Source organism: Diplotaxodon limnothrissa, linkage group LG2 (assembly GCF_057381915.1).
Source record: "Diplotaxodon limnothrissa isolate DT_005_m linkage group LG2, D_limnothrissa_male_GT1.1, whole genome shotgun sequence".
Taxonomy (NCBI): domain Eukaryota; kingdom Metazoa; phylum Chordata; class Actinopteri; order Cichliformes; family Cichlidae; genus Diplotaxodon; species Diplotaxodon limnothrissa.
Window position 1 is genome coordinate 35,835,016 of NC_140597.1, and position 14,889 is coordinate 35,849,904.

At 43.4% G+C, this 14,889-nt stretch overlaps 1 protein-coding gene and 1 non-coding gene across 2 annotated transcripts; one reads left to right on the top strand and one right to left on the bottom strand.

Moving 5' to 3' along the window:
- The first annotated feature begins 329 nt into the window (after positions 1 to 329).
- On the top strand, positions 330 to 11,691 carry efemp2a (EGF-like fibulin extracellular matrix protein 2a). The gene is made up of 11 exons (XM_085372587.1): positions 330 to 431; positions 5,240 to 5,469; positions 6,091 to 6,139; positions 6,228 to 6,416; positions 6,897 to 7,019; positions 7,480 to 7,596; positions 8,424 to 8,543; positions 8,652 to 8,771; positions 8,929 to 9,055; positions 9,557 to 9,752; positions 10,939 to 11,691. The coding sequence occupies exons 2-11, from the start codon at positions 5,368 to 5,370 to the stop codon at positions 11,110 to 11,112; spliced, it is 1,317 nt and encodes a 438-aa protein (XP_085228713.1). The 5' UTR covers positions 330 to 431; positions 5,240 to 5,367; the 3' UTR covers positions 11,113 to 11,691.
- A 1,103-nt stretch (positions 11,692 to 12,794) lies between these two features.
- trnak-cuu (transfer RNA lysine (anticodon CUU)) lies at positions 12,795 to 12,867 on the bottom strand. Its single transcript has one exon. It is a non-coding gene; the product is annotated as a tRNA-Lys (tRNA).
- Positions 12,868 to 14,889: the final 2,022 nt, after the last annotated feature.

A 14,889-nucleotide genomic window follows, 5' to 3' on the forward strand; every position in this document is an offset into this window, starting at 1 on the left:
GTGGGGGCATGTGCGTGTGTGAATCTGCGAGTTGTGCCTGCGATTTGGACGGGTTTGGAATTTCGGTATTTGGGCCGCAGACCAGGAATTTGCATCCTGGGGGGTCAGGGAGAGGGGGTTTGGGGAGTGGAGGATGGCAGTGCAGGGGGCCAGAGGGGGGGTAAGGGGGCTGTTCCTCTCCTCCCTTTCTCGCTCTCTCTCGCCTCTGCCTGTCTTGCTCGCTCCCTCTCTCTCCCTCTCTCTTTCTCTCTCCCTCCCTTTCCATGTGCTCAGCTGCTCCAGCTGTCGGTCTCCCCACTCACTCTCTCTCTCAGGGTCATACAGGCAGGAGTTTAAGGGACCACTTCTGTACGCCAACTCGGCTGGGACGACCGCAGCCAGCAGGAGGGACACACTGGTCAGACGGAGACTAAGAGACAGAAGATTCCTCTGTGAGTTTTCCTGTGCTTCTTTAGCCTCTTACACATATCAAAGAATGGCTGTTTGTTAAAGAGAGACTTGCTGGATGACTTACTACGTTTTGCGAGCATTTTAGGGAGAAGTAAGGGAGGTGAGATGTACCTCTTACCCACTTTTTCTTGTACAGGCCATACACGTCACACTTGCACCACTGCCCTGCTCTCAGCTCTGCTCTCCCAGCTGCACTTGGCTCCTTATGAGAGCCAAGATAACGTGGCTAACTGTGTCTGAGTAGTTTACTTCTTGGCTCTGACTGTAATATGGGGTTAGACAGGAAGAGAGGCAGTGAGTCACAGGGCACATGTTATCGTACTGTAATATTGCAAAATCCTTCCGCCTCATCCCTCTTGTACAACTTTCAACGTCAGTGTCACAAGATCAGTTTAGTCTCTAGGTGGGGGAAGTTCAAAATCTGAAACACAAACAGTCAACATGTAGACGAGTTCTCTAAACCTGGATGACCTCACAGTGCACAACTGCTGTTTCACTTTTTGTGTAATCAATTTCCTGCAGGTAAAAGCAGATGTTTCCACTTTAAGGTGGGGATTAGAAAAAGCAAGCATGTCAAAGTTTTCTGAACTCTAACACAAAAGCATCACATGTTAGAGTTCAGGAGGAACATGTTTTACCTTGTGAGTGAGTTTCTCCGACAGGGCGTTATTTCTGTCTTTACCTGTGGAGCTTCCCGGAACAGAAGTCAGGCCGAGTGTGAGATGGAGACTCCCTGATTGTGGATATGCAGGTTCACTGCCACAAATGTAACTGAGCACAGCTGGTGGAGCGCGCTGGGTCACCGTGTTCTCAGGCTGCTCCACGCACAGCCAAGCACATCAATGCAAACTTTGTGTATACACTACAACAAGTGACCATCCTGGAGTCTAAACTCTGTGTGTGTGTGTTCCAGCTGTTGGTCTTTTTTTGGTTTCCATGTGGTCACTGATATAAGCCGCCTGACATTTTGCTTGTTAAGCTGTTCTGAATGTGTGAATTTAAAAATGGGTCACCTGGCAGTCCTGAAGCTGAGCCAAGTTCCAAATACTTCATTAAGTATCGATGATTTGTATTTTTTATTTTTGTGGGCTAGTAAATGGTAGACTTGTATAAAAAAGAAGCCCACCACAAGTTCCCAGAGTCCAAGATGTCGTTTTCAGATGTCTCATTTTGCCCCACTAATAATCAAACCCTGCTGCATATTTGGGTTACTTTCGTATTGACAGAAAAAGCAGGGGAAACTGCATATTTGTGTAGTTGCTTTCACTGTTTTGCTGGAAAACGAGTCATGAAAATTCTTCCTGATTCATTTTCTATGGATTGACTCATCAGTTATTCAAATCATGTATTTTCCCTGTCAGTGGTGGTCGAATGCAGACAATGAAGTTCTGTATCAGAGCCGCATTCTCTGACATCCTCCTACACATCCTCCAAAGGGATGGGAGGTTAGGGAAGAGTGGCTGGAGGTCTGGCACCAGCTGTCCTCTTATGTGAACTGTGGGGGGTTTCCCAGAACCCGATACTCTGGGAACCACTGTAGTGGCAGGGCATCCCAGCTGAGAACTGGTGCCCACATCCTTGCCACGGGCATTCCAGAGATCTGCCGCCACTTGATCTCCAGCAGCAGGAGGGAAACACCCATGCATCCTTGCTGCCCACACTCAGTAGCCAGTGAGTGACTGGACCCCAGTCTGATGGTCAGTTTGTTTTTGGGTGGTTTCGGGTCAAATTCTTGCTGGTTGTAAGTCACTGTTGGGCCAATTCAGAGAGATCACGCACTGCGGCTGTCTGATTGCGCGGTGGTATGCCTTACCGTCTGAGCTTACAGTGTGAGAGCATATTTTTCTGCTTTTCACCACTCAAAGGTCACGGTGATGTCATTCCTCGAGTATTTCGGAGTGTCCAAGTCACCCTGCGGCCTTCTGTTTGTCTCAGCCTGAAATAAAACAATAAGCAATGCCTGCAAATGTGGCCTCGGGAGTTTATATCAGAGCGTGAGTGTATGCACGTAGACAGGCAGTGATTATGACCTTCCTCCCTGTATTTTAACTGGCGCTCACTCACTTTGCAAACAAGACTTGCTTAGGATTTTTTTATTACTTCAATTTGTCTGTTTTTTTCCCCGTGTCTTTTTGGTCTGGCGGAGATGGAACGGGCAACTTGTTTATGTTTAGGCTCAGCTTAAACACTTATAGCTTCTTTCAGGAACATTAACTGAAGGATGGTTGTGTCATTGCTGCCAGAGAGGCCCAATCCATCACCAATGAACCATGCAATATATATTTACCTTAGAAATACACTACATGGTACAGAACAATGTATTAAAGTAAAAATAGTAATATCAAAAAATATTCTACTATAGGAAAAAATCTTGCAAGAGGTGTGGGTAAAAGACCCCTGTGCATACAGTACTAAGACATCAAAGATAGGGCTCTTAAATAGTGGCCACAGAGACCCTTATATTTTGATAATATATTATAAACATTTAGTCTAAAGCATACTGGAAGTTGATTTAAAGAGGCTAATATGGCAGTTAAATGGTCATGGCTTTTAGTTCTTTACATTCTCATGTTGATTAATAGTGTTTTGGTTAATTTGTTCTACAATAATCCAGGCAGATAAAATAAAAGTGTTTATAATGGACTGATTTATGGTTTGTATATTGTCTATTTTTACTGAACAACAAAAAAGCCAGTTGAATTACTTAATCTAAAAGTAACCAAGATTTATGTTTTACATACATCCAGACAGGGTACACCATAGACAGGTACTGAAGTTGCTGCAGGGCAAATATATTTTAGATTTTAAATCTATATCAGAAAATAGCCATAGTAACTGAAGCTTTAAAATAAATGTAGTAAATGTTGTGCAGATCTTTTTACCCTGCACTGGTCCATTGGTTTGATTGAACCCTGTAACCCTGTTTAATTGCACGACTCTGAAGTAGTCATCATCTATCAGTCTCTCGCATCATTCTGGAGGTAATCTGTCCAACTCTTCTTTCATTCATGCACGGCTCTCTGTTTGATTGTCAAACAGTTTTTCACAGTAATGCATAAAGACTATTAAAGGCCCACCACAGGATTTCAGTCATGTATGAATGGCCCAGCGATTATTTTCTTTTTCAGCCATTGTGTTGAAGATGTGCTGCTTTGCTTGATTTCATTGTCCTCTCCCATGATCCAGTTTCAGCCCAGCTCTAGCGGGCAGACTGCCTTACATCTGACTGTGGAATAACTTGGTATACAGGGGAATTCATGGTCCACTCAGTGACTGCAGGGTGCCCAAGTCCAAATAATTACCCCTCCACCACAGTGAGAGACAGTTACTATATGAGGCATTTGTGCTGATATTCTGTCTTTGGCCAAACATCTCCACTTTGGGCTGACCTGTCCAAAGGACATTATTCCAGAAATCTTGTGGTTTGTTCAAAAGCAACAAACTTAAGCTACAAAGCTACAAACATAAGCTACAAACTTTTTTTTCTTTCCCTTCCAAACAAGCCATACTTGTTCAGTCTTTTTCTTACTGGACTGCCATGAACTTTAACATTTAACTGAAGCCTGAAAATTTTAAGTTTCTGTGACCATTGCACAGATTGAATTTGCTTGTCAAACCGGGTTAACACACCTAAACGCTTCAGACCAGCAAACTGCCAAAACATCTGCTTTTATAGAGGTGGTCACAGCTGCTCATGATCACCTAATTCAGTCCATTTCATTATCAGCTCCTGGCTGCTACTTAAACTTTTAATTCTGATAGAAGCAGTAAAGGTGTTTTATAAAGTTCCATGAAAGCTTTCACAGAGCTTTAAATATTTCTTAAATAATAAAAGTGTGATTGCACATACTTTTTAAAAGATGTTCAGTTGCTTTCTCTGCACAGCTTTGCATATAAACCGAAACAAGCTCACTTAGACATATGACGACATGACATGTCCTATAATCCATAAAAATCCATAACGTTTTATAAGCAATGTTTTTGTTAAATAAAGATTCATTTACTGAGTACAAATGTTCCCTGTGAAATGCAGTTTAGCTGAAAGTGGCATAAAATTGGAAGTTACGCAAGTAAAGAACCAGAAATTCTACTTAAGTGGAGCATTTAATGTGTTTGGTTATTTTGGCAAAGACAGATTCCCCTGTCCGTTAAACAAGCATGACTCTGATTCTACATAAAATAAGTTTGGTAGGTGCAAACTAATGTAATCTGTGAGAGTGAAACAGCTGAGCAGGAGAGGCTTCTGTAAAAAAAAAAATTGATGTTTTGGCCTGGATTGATGCGGGCCCACCGATGCAGCGCTGATACACTGTAAACCGAACCTCTGGAGGCAGCGCTCACCAGGACTGTCACCCTGCCGGCTGCCAGCATGCAGACATAGAGAGCTTTCTGTGAGCAGCTAATATGAAAGTATTTCTGGGATGTTGACTTTGTTATTTTCAGCAAAAAGTTGGAGGACGTCACAGTGTTTATGTTCTTACCTGGCACAGTGATTCACTCCATTTATTCTCGCTGCGATCAAGGGGGAACTGTTTGGTTGTCAAACGGTGAACCGAGTCCAAGAAACGAACTGTTTGCATTCTGACTGACTTCTTAAAACTTGGCTCTGGTGCCTTTGCTTCCAGTTGATTTATCCATCTCAGCTGTGGGAACAGCTAACAGCACAGGAGAGTTTTGAGACAGAATCAAACCGTTTTTGTGATTTTTGAGTTTCGAATCTTGTCTTTTGATGTTTTTTTTTCTTTCCCCCCCACTCCTTCTTTCCCTCTGTCTCTCTCCGTGAACACAGATACCACTGCTCTGCACATCACAAAGGCTCGTCTTCAGGGCACCGCTACCTGCCTGATTGTTGTGTGTGTGCGCTTGTGTGCATGCTCCAGTCCGATCTCCCAATCTCCCATCAAATAGTGCATTAGTATGCAGGGTATTTGTGTGCCAATCTTGTGTGTGTGCATATGTGTGACTGTGCTCCTCCGCAGTGCGATTTCACAGCCACGTTCAGAAAGTGACACCTACACGGTAAGGATGGATGAATCTCTCTCCCTCTCCTACTCCGTTCTTTTTTATTAGCATCTCTTTTCCACACCTGTCACTTCACATTACAGGTTTTGTGTTGAAATGCTGGCCTCCAATCCTCTCTCTGTTCTTTCTTTGTGCTCTTTCTCATTGCCTCATCATCTTCTTGTTCAAAGTTCCACATAAATGTTCCCTTCTCAGGACTTTACAGTGTTCATTGCTGGGGTTAAATTTGGTTTTAATACCATGTTTCTTCAGGCCTCTGGTTTCTCTTTCCATGCAGGTTACAGCAGCATTTTTCCCTTGAATGATAATGACCCTTTTTCCAAACAGTGGCTTTAAATACTTTTTTTTGTTTTTTAGGGTGACATTTTGCTTTAGGAAAGTAGTTTACATGTCACAAATCCTCTAAAGCAGGCTTCTTGTCTTTTTGGCTTAGCAGAGGAAACAAGTTTCTCTATCCTCCCCTTTTTCTTTTCGTTTTAATTTTTTTACACGTCTCACTACTGGGAAATTTATTATGTATTATGAATACATTATGCAACTACTTGGCACAGGGGGGCTGTTCACATCTTTCTTTCCATCATTTTCTCACACACACACTGTGTCTGCTGCGTTTTACAGGAATGCACAGATGGGTATCATTGGGACCCTCAGACTGAGCACTGCAAAGGTAAGGCTATGTTGAATCAAGTAACGCCTTGATTCTCCTCTTGCTTCTATAATCTTGCCTTGTGTTTTACATTTCAATCTCCCATCAGACATAAACGAGTGTGAGACCATTCCTGATGCCTGCAAGGGGGAAATGAAGTGCTTCAATCACTATGGAGGCTACCTGTGCCTTCCCCGCTCTGCGTCACTCATCCCTGCTCCAGAGCCTCCTATTACACCCGCTGAGCCCTTAAACCCATGCCCTCTAGGCTACGAGCCTCAGGGAAACAGCTGTGTGGGTGGGTGTCTGGTTTGTTGGTCTGGGGGTTGGAGGTGGACAGGTGGCCGCAGGATCAGCGATTGTTAAGCATGTTTGTGTGTGTGTGTGTGTGGTTGTGTAAACTCATTGTTGGCGGCCACAGATTGTGAGGGACAGGTGGCTGCAACAGGTGTTAGGACTGGAGGCAGCATGTGGGTGCAATCTGTGAGGGTGTGAGTGAGCATGAGTCCACGGGAGGCGGGCAGACAGTGCAGGAATTTGGAAGATTTCACACGAGGACAGCTGCTGTGTTTTAAGACTTGTAGCGAGAAAGTGGCCTGCATGACACAGCAAACATGACTCAACATGATGTTCTCAGCTGCTGGGTGCAAGTGAGGGGAACGTAGTGGCCAGTGGCATGTAACACTCACACTGTATATGTCAGTCATGCTGCATGATGGTGTGTTCGCTCACAATAACAGCGTTTTAAACGTTTGTATCACCACACCCACAAACACAGACATCGATGAGTGCGAGAGACACGAGCACGACTGCCAACCCAGCCAGGAGTGCATCAACTCGGTGGGCGCCTTCACCTGCCAGTGTCCGGATGGATACCGGAAAGTCGGCACAGAGTGCGTTGGTGAGATATTTTGAATTTCACCTTTAATTGGTGTAATTAAGCTTAACTGGGCTATTATGCGTTTCTTTATTTTCTCTCCTATATACAATGGTGGATTTGAGTCTCAAATAATGAAGTCTGCATACATAAAAGTGTGAGCCAAGAAGTCAGACTTCAGACTGCTCTAAATGCCCAGTTTCCAACTGTTTTTTCTCTTCTTGTGGGAGCAAATGGCAGCTCAGCAAAGACCTCCTTATATGGAAATAAGGCGAGGCTTACAAGCACTCTGTTAACAGCCCATGGCCCTTTGAAACAGACAGAAATAAATAACAATTTGTTTGAACTGTGAATCATTCAAAGCTACAGAGTAAGAATATGAAGCTAGAAAAGAGCATCATAGCCCCCCCCCCTCTGTGGCAATATGCCCAAAAATCTTTAGAAATTTAAATCTTGTTCTTAATAACTCTCGTTTGTCTCGCAGATATCGATGAGTGCAGGTACAGGTACTGCCAGCATCGCTGTGTCAACGTGCCCGGCTCCTTCTCTTGTCAGTGTGAACCAGGTTTCCAGCTGGCAGGAAACAATCGATCTTGCATTGGTGAGTTTTAAGAGTACAGCAGTGTGAGTAACAGTCCTGCATTTCTAATATTGACTAAAAAAACTCTGAAATAATAACAATTTAAAGTAAAAGTATGTTAGGTTAACATCGAGAATTGTAATAGTTGATGTGTAATGATGCCAGTTTTTTTGGATGTTTTTCTTGCAAATGTATACTGCTGCCTCCCTCTCTCAGTATCACTCCCCATTACTTCTTGTTAATGCTGTAGTTAATTTAAACTTCTTTATATTTGTTTGGTAGTTTAGGCTATTTTTTTTTTTAAAATAATTAGCGCTTCAATAAAACAGTTAATTACATTAGTTGCATAGTTTTTGCCTAATAGTCCAATAAGTTGCCTATTCTGTAAAACAAAGGCTAAAAAAAACTTTCCAAATGCAAAATAGAAGCAAATGGCAATACTGAATTGCCCCCAAACTGTATGTGAGTACAGTTGTCACAGCTACTTTCAAAAGTATAATTGTTTATTGAGGCTTTGACCTCGGAAAAACTCAGCTGATCTCCTTCTTCTTCATCAAATCCATGTGAGTTAAATTTGATGGGATTTGGATTACATCATTATCTTATAACTCCACAACTGTCACTACATAATAAATCACGTTGTTCAAGTTTAATCGGTGCTTTGATTTCCAGAAGTTCATGACATCACCTTTTTCCACCAGATCCAGTCTTACGTTAAAAATAAAACTGGAAAACTGCATGTTCAACACACTGACATGAACACAGAGTTTGGGGTTTTTAACTTTATTAAAATCCTTTGATCCACAGCCTACAACAGACCTCAGATTCTCTGCTTTTCCTCTTTTCAGATGTGAATGAATGTGAGATGGGTGCCCCCTGCTCGCAGAGATGCTACAACACATACGGCACTTTCCTCTGTCGCTGTGATCAGGGCTATGAGCTCGGGCCCGATGGCTTTGAATGTAAAGGTAATGAAGGACAAAAGGAGCGACAGTGATAGTGCACGCTTATCCCTCTCAGTTTTTTTGCTACTTAGTGATCGACAATTAATAAAACCCAACCTTGTGAATTGTTAGACATCGATGAGTGCAGCTACTCCAGTTACCTGTGCCAGTACCAGTGTGTCAACGAACCAGGGAAGTTCTCGTGCGTGTGCCCAGAGGGATACCGACTGCTGGGCACCAGAATGTGTCAGGGTGAGTGCGCCCGCCTCCATTTCCTCCTGAAACTAACACCTTCCCCTCTGTGCTCTCAGAGTCACAAATGGTGCACTGAGTCAATGCCTATTCATCCTTGTTCTCGAGCCCCTGTCTGCTGTTCAGCGAAACATCACAAGCTGTTTGCTCGCTTTAGATATAAACGAATGTGAAACGGGAGAACACGAGTGCACGGAGACGCAGAACTGCGTGAACATCCACGGACGATACCAGTGTGTGGACAAGAACAGCTGCCAGGAACCTTACATCCAAGTGTCTGACAAGTGAGTGACACTTCGTGAAAGCTTCTGTGTGCGTACGCGAACACGCAACTCCACACACCTTTTCTCAATTACTCAAATATGTGCTGGCCATCGGCTCCGAGTATAATCAGCCCCTGTGCTGAGTTTGGCTCAAACTCTAAGATTACCCCAATTACTTTTTCCACGTACGAGTCCAGCTTTTCAACCTTTTCGTTTGAATGTGTTCCAATGCAATAAGAAAACCATTACATCTGTGAACAAGTGCTGGCTCAGGAACAGGTGTGGGTCACTATTAACATATCCCTGAAGATTTAGTAGTATAAGATGATTTTTAGAAAAACATGAAGGAAAAAAATGGCCACTGTTCAATATTTGTTTAGGTTTTAGCCCTTTGCTCTCAGTCATACTACTCCCTCTGTTGGCTCATTTTCTAACTGCTCATGATGTTTTCCTACTACTAACGCACAACTGTTCTCTTAACTGTAACTGTTTGCTCCTCTCTGTGTGCATTTGTACATCCAGCCGCTGCGTGTGCCCCGTCAACAACCCCGCCTGTCGAGAGCTGCCTTTCTCCATCGTGCACCGCTACATGAGCATCACCTCCGAGCGCTCCGTCCCCTCGGACATCTTCCAGATCCAGGCTACCAGCGTCTCTGCGAGGGCTTACAACACCTTCCGCATCCGCTCCGGTGATGAAAACGGAGACTTTTACATCAGGGTGAGGAGAGTGGGATCCTGTAATCACAACACCAGATGTCTTTAGGTCTAAATACTAACTTTAGACTGGTAATAACAATAATAATAATAACAATAACAGTTGCATCGCACTTCACAGTTTGAATAAAACCACACTTGAAAAATAAGTATACATGTTCCAGCATACAGACACAGAGGAAACATATGGTCTTATATTTATTCCCATATACACACTTTCATCCAGGACCAAAAATAATGGTTAAAGAAAACCTATCCTATAAAAATAAGTGTTTAAAACAAACCACTGAATCAGCTGACCTAAGAGCGTGAAACAGTTAAGACCCTGATCACATGATAGGAGAGGCTGACCTCAATAACTGAGTTATATACCCAGGAGCCTGGACATGTAGATTTTATATGCTATTAGTACAATTTTAAAAGGCAAGACTCACTTATTTTAAATCTACTATGTGTTTGGCATTTGTTTTCCCCTGCACATGTCCATCATCTGAGCCTCGCCTCTCTAACTTTGTCTCCAAACTGCTCAACCTGAGCTTTCCCTCTGATGAGCTCATTTCTAATCCTGTCCATTGAAAACCTCAACATCTTCAGCTCTTCCTCATGTATTTTCATCAGTGCCACCATCTCCAAACCATCTTTTAAACTGTCCTTTTCATAGTTGACCCCCAGTAAAACTTGATAAGACATGTAATGTTGGGTGTTTTGGGTGCAATGCCCACACACCCACTAAAATCACTGAAACCTCCTCCACAGACACACAAAACAAAGGTACGATAAGTAACCTCATCTCACATTGTTTCGACTTTCATAAGCACACGTGGTTCATTACACGTATTTCTTCTTTATTTTTTCGCTTGGACTTCTTAATGTGCCGCCTGTGTTCTACTTTCACCTCACTCGTCTAGTTTTCTAGCTCCTGTTTAGGGCAAAACGGACTCTATTACCATTTTTATTGGTACATGTACTTTGGTAAGCGCAGCCCAGTGTCAACCTGAGGAGAATTTTAATCAGCTGGAATAAATGAAAAACAACTGTGTGGATGTGCAGATTCTTGAAAAAAGAAAGAAGAAGCTCACCTCATATAGAGGTGATGAGACGTTTTAAAAGAAGACACTTTGACATGTGACAGTGAGAAGAGCACCAGAGCCACTCTGCTTTAACACTCCATTATTTTCTGTCTTCCCCAGCAAATCAATAACATCAGTGCCATGCTGGTGCTGGCCCGTGCCGTGTCAGGGCCCAGAGAGTACACGTTGGACCTGGAGATGGTGTCCATTAACCCCCTGGTCAACTACCAGAACAACTATCAGACAAGCTCCGCCCTCAGACTCTCCATCTACGTCGGGCCGTACACCTTTTAAAGAAGAAGAGCTGGAGGGGACACGGAGAGCGAGACACAGACACAAACAAGGAGAAAGAAGCTGTAAAACACAAGTGGTGGATGCAGTTCAACCAGTCACTGTGATGTTAAACTAATAGCTTTTTATACTGTGTTGTCCACGGAGAGTGACAGTTTTCTGTCTGCCCTCACTATGTGTAAAAATATACATGCAGTACCGTATGCAAACACATTGTAGCAGCAATGTCTCACAGATAACCAGCAGCCTTAAAATAATTAGTCCTGTCAAAGTCATTCCCCATTTTCCTGTTATCATGTTTACGGTTATTCAGTCATTCGTGTAGAAAAGAGGTTTTTCTGCATTCATGGCGATAACGAATCTGTGTGACATATTTTCTGTCTGCCTTCAGGTGGAATGATTCACGCCGGGCGTCACCAGACTTATCCGTTTCACAGTTTACACCCTTATCTTCTTCTGTTTGTCACTTTATTCTTGTCAGCCCTGTTTCCTGCTGACAGACGTGATTCAGTAACCACTCACATCAGACCTCAGCACCCACGCTCCTCCTTCGCCCGCCGCTGTTCATTTCCCGATGAAATCTCCGCCACTGTTGTTCCTGAGTGTTGTACTTTGTTTTTTTTGTTTTTTTTTTAAATTTTTGTTTTTAAGATTTGAACCCAAATAAAACAATAAACCCTTTCAACCATGTGTCAAGAACTAAATACAGTTTCTTTATTTCAGGTCCCTGTGGAATTTCTAGCACGCTTAGCGAGCTGAAACAAGTACTCGGTTTACTGATAAATTAATTGGTGAGGATTCTTTTAACCTTTTATATATTATATAATGGATTATGTTTGGGTTTCAACTGCAAAATGGAGCGCCATAAAATTAAGGACTGGTCAGCAGATCATAAGTATTAGAAAACCTAATATTTTCTGACAAGCATAGTGAAGCACTGGGAAATTTTTTTGTACTTCTTTATTGAACCCACACTATCCTGTTAATCCTGATCAATTAATTTTTTTTCCTTTAGGAAGAAAAGAAGAAAACAAAAAGTCTATTTAAGGTATAAACCTGACCATTGTGTCACTTGCTGGGTTGCCACTGGTGGAAAAACCACTATTACCAGTGAGGGTTTTCCATCCCTCAGTTTCAAGAAGCTGTAATGAGCCCGTTACTCGACAGACTGCCTGTCTACATCACATAATTCATACTTTTTTTTTTATCAGCCGGAAACCCAAGTGATGTTTTTATTATTTCTTGTCTGGGTTCAACACAAAGACATATACTTTCTATTCAGTGATAAGAATCGGATTAATAAAATACATCCAACAACTTTTATGACCAAAATATGTACTATATCTTCTCTACAAATGACCAAATGATCTCACCCCTGCCTCTCTTTCTTTATCAACAGCCTGCTCTCTAATGCACTCTTCCGAAATCCTGCCCATCCTGTCTGCTCAAAATGAGAAACATTAAACGCTCAACTTAGAAAGTTCCTTTCGTTTTCGCCTCTACTTCTTTGGTGTACTATATCTATTGCTTCTTAAGCTCAGCCACCTTCGCTGCTCGTTTCATTTTCACAATGAGACCTGTTTTACTGTCGCCACATTCCTGTTGTGTTGAGGACACATTCGCTTTTCCAGGCTGTTAACTACTCTCACCATGTCAGTTGTGATTTGTGTGGTTCAAAATGTGAACGCCCAACGTGGGGCTCGAACCCACGACCCTGAGATTAAGAGTCTCATGCTCTACCGACTGAGCTAGCCGGGCTTACAGAGAGATATACAGTTAGCCATTTTGGCTGTAGTAGCCTAACAAAAAGCTAGTTAGCCTAGCTGATAGACATATATTCAAAGCAGCCAAATACCTAAAGAATGCATCAATAACAATTAAGAGAAGTGAATAAAAAGAAAATTACCCGTTGCACAGAAGAAAGGACCTAGTCACAAAGACCACAACAGTTTTCTCTGCTATGCTGTGAACCCGTTTTTTCTGCCAACATGGTGAGAATGGACTCCTTGCTGCCACCCTCAAGTGGCCACTAGAGGAACTGCAGTTGTTTGTACTTAAACGCTTGGGAGTTTCTGCTTGCCATCAAACAAATGAGATGCTTCACTGGACTGACTGATTGGTATGCCTGCTTAACTGACCCTCCTCCTGTAAGTAGCAGTGCAGTGTCTACACAGGACCGTCTCCCGCACAGTGGGGAGTGTCTTCAAGCTGACATTTAATTGCACTTTCCCACAAACAAGGAGTCCGGAGCAGAGTTTTATAGCTGCGCTGCATCTGCCAGGTCTGATCATGGCTGAGCAGCTGACGTACTGCTTCATCTATATGACCTCTAGAGTTCATCCTCCCTCTTTTAGCCTTACAGATTCTTGCTAGTTGAGTCAGAAAGTTTTAGACATTGCTCTCTGACCTAATCCCTACTCCTACCTGAAGCAAAGACCAGCACTCCAAACCTGTCCCACTGTATCCCTCTGTCTGCCCCGTGACCCTTCACGGCAAAGGAAAAATGATGGTTTCATCTCACTTTGTATGTCAGGAACTATATGAGTGCAGGCAGGTCTACAGGGTCATCTCAAAAACTGCTGTTTTGCTGAGTTGGACCACGACAGCGAGAACAACTCACACAGTGTGCTCAAACGTCCCGGAACCACCTCCTCTTTACCTGCACCCACACACTCAGCACGAGCCTCCCAAGAAAGACGTGTACAGAATGTGCTCCTGTTTTCAACATCATGGCAGCTTTCAGCCAGCTCTCCAAAACAAACTCAGTAATGAAAGACAGAGAAACTGCTCTCCCTTTTTGTTACATTCATTAATGATACGGATATTCTCTATATCTACACAAAGAAGAGGCAGATGCATCTCATACGCGCCTCCTAACATCCTCAGGACCTCCAGCCTTGTTTTAGTAAAACACCATTGGAGCTCTGCTGCATCTGCTCCATTTTTACTGTCACAGCAACTTCACTGGAGCAGTAACTGATTCTCCTGACCCACAAAAAAGAAAAAAACTGAGGAAAAACAGACAGAGAGAGGGAGAAAAGGGAGCGAGAGAGGGGGAAGCCCTTATTTCACAGTCCACTGTTGTTTTCTCCGCCCAGTCCTACACACAAACACACTCACACACCGAAACACCACGCACACCTCCCATCTGTCCTCAGTGGGGGGGCGGAGAAGGAGGAGGAAGATGGGGGGTGGGGGTGATGATGACTCACCCACTGCCCTGTTTTATGTAATCGGAGCAGACAGGCTTAAGCCACCAGGGGGCAGCAGATCCTGCAGATCTCATCTGCAGCAGGCCAAGAATAGCAACAACCAGAGGAGACGGTGCTTGGTTTTATAACCTAATTTACTATCGGGCCTACATTTTCTCCCATTTTCAGCGAGTCATGCACCTGTAGGAGGAACAACTGATGGGAACTTTGTCTACTTTTCACAAATAATGTACTGTACAGCAATTTAGAAGCTCATCCCCCCCCCCGCCGCCCCGCCCCCTTTGTATAACCTGGCATCATATGATGGAGAACAAACATGTGTCGGGTGATGGTGTTAAAGAGTGCAGCAGAGTAGGAGGTGTGTGTGTGTGTGTGTGTGTGTTCAGTTAAGGGAAGAGTAGCCCTGGCATTTCCTGTTGGCATTCACACAGAAATAGACCCCGACAGGGGCAGACAACATAATGGGTGAATTTCTCAGCAGGACTGGGGTTCAGTGGGTAAGCCGGCCTCTGGGCTTCACCCGCAAAATTTTACTGAGCGTGTCACAAATCTGCAATAAAGAGAAGGT

Bases quoted from the DNA above. Each gene is read 5' to 3' on its own strand.
- efemp2a (XM_085372587.1), top strand. From the start codon at position 5,368: ATGCAGGGTATTTGTGTGCCAATCTTGTGTGTGTGCATATGTGTGACT. The intron at 7,020-7,479 runs GTGAGATATTTT...TTTGTCTCGCAG, and splicing joins AGTCGGCACAGAGTGCGTTG to ATATCGATGAGTGCAGGTAC. The intron at 9,753-10,938 runs GTGAGGAGAGTG...TGTCTTCCCCAG, and splicing joins ACGGAGACTTTTACATCAGG to CAAATCAATAACATCAGTGC.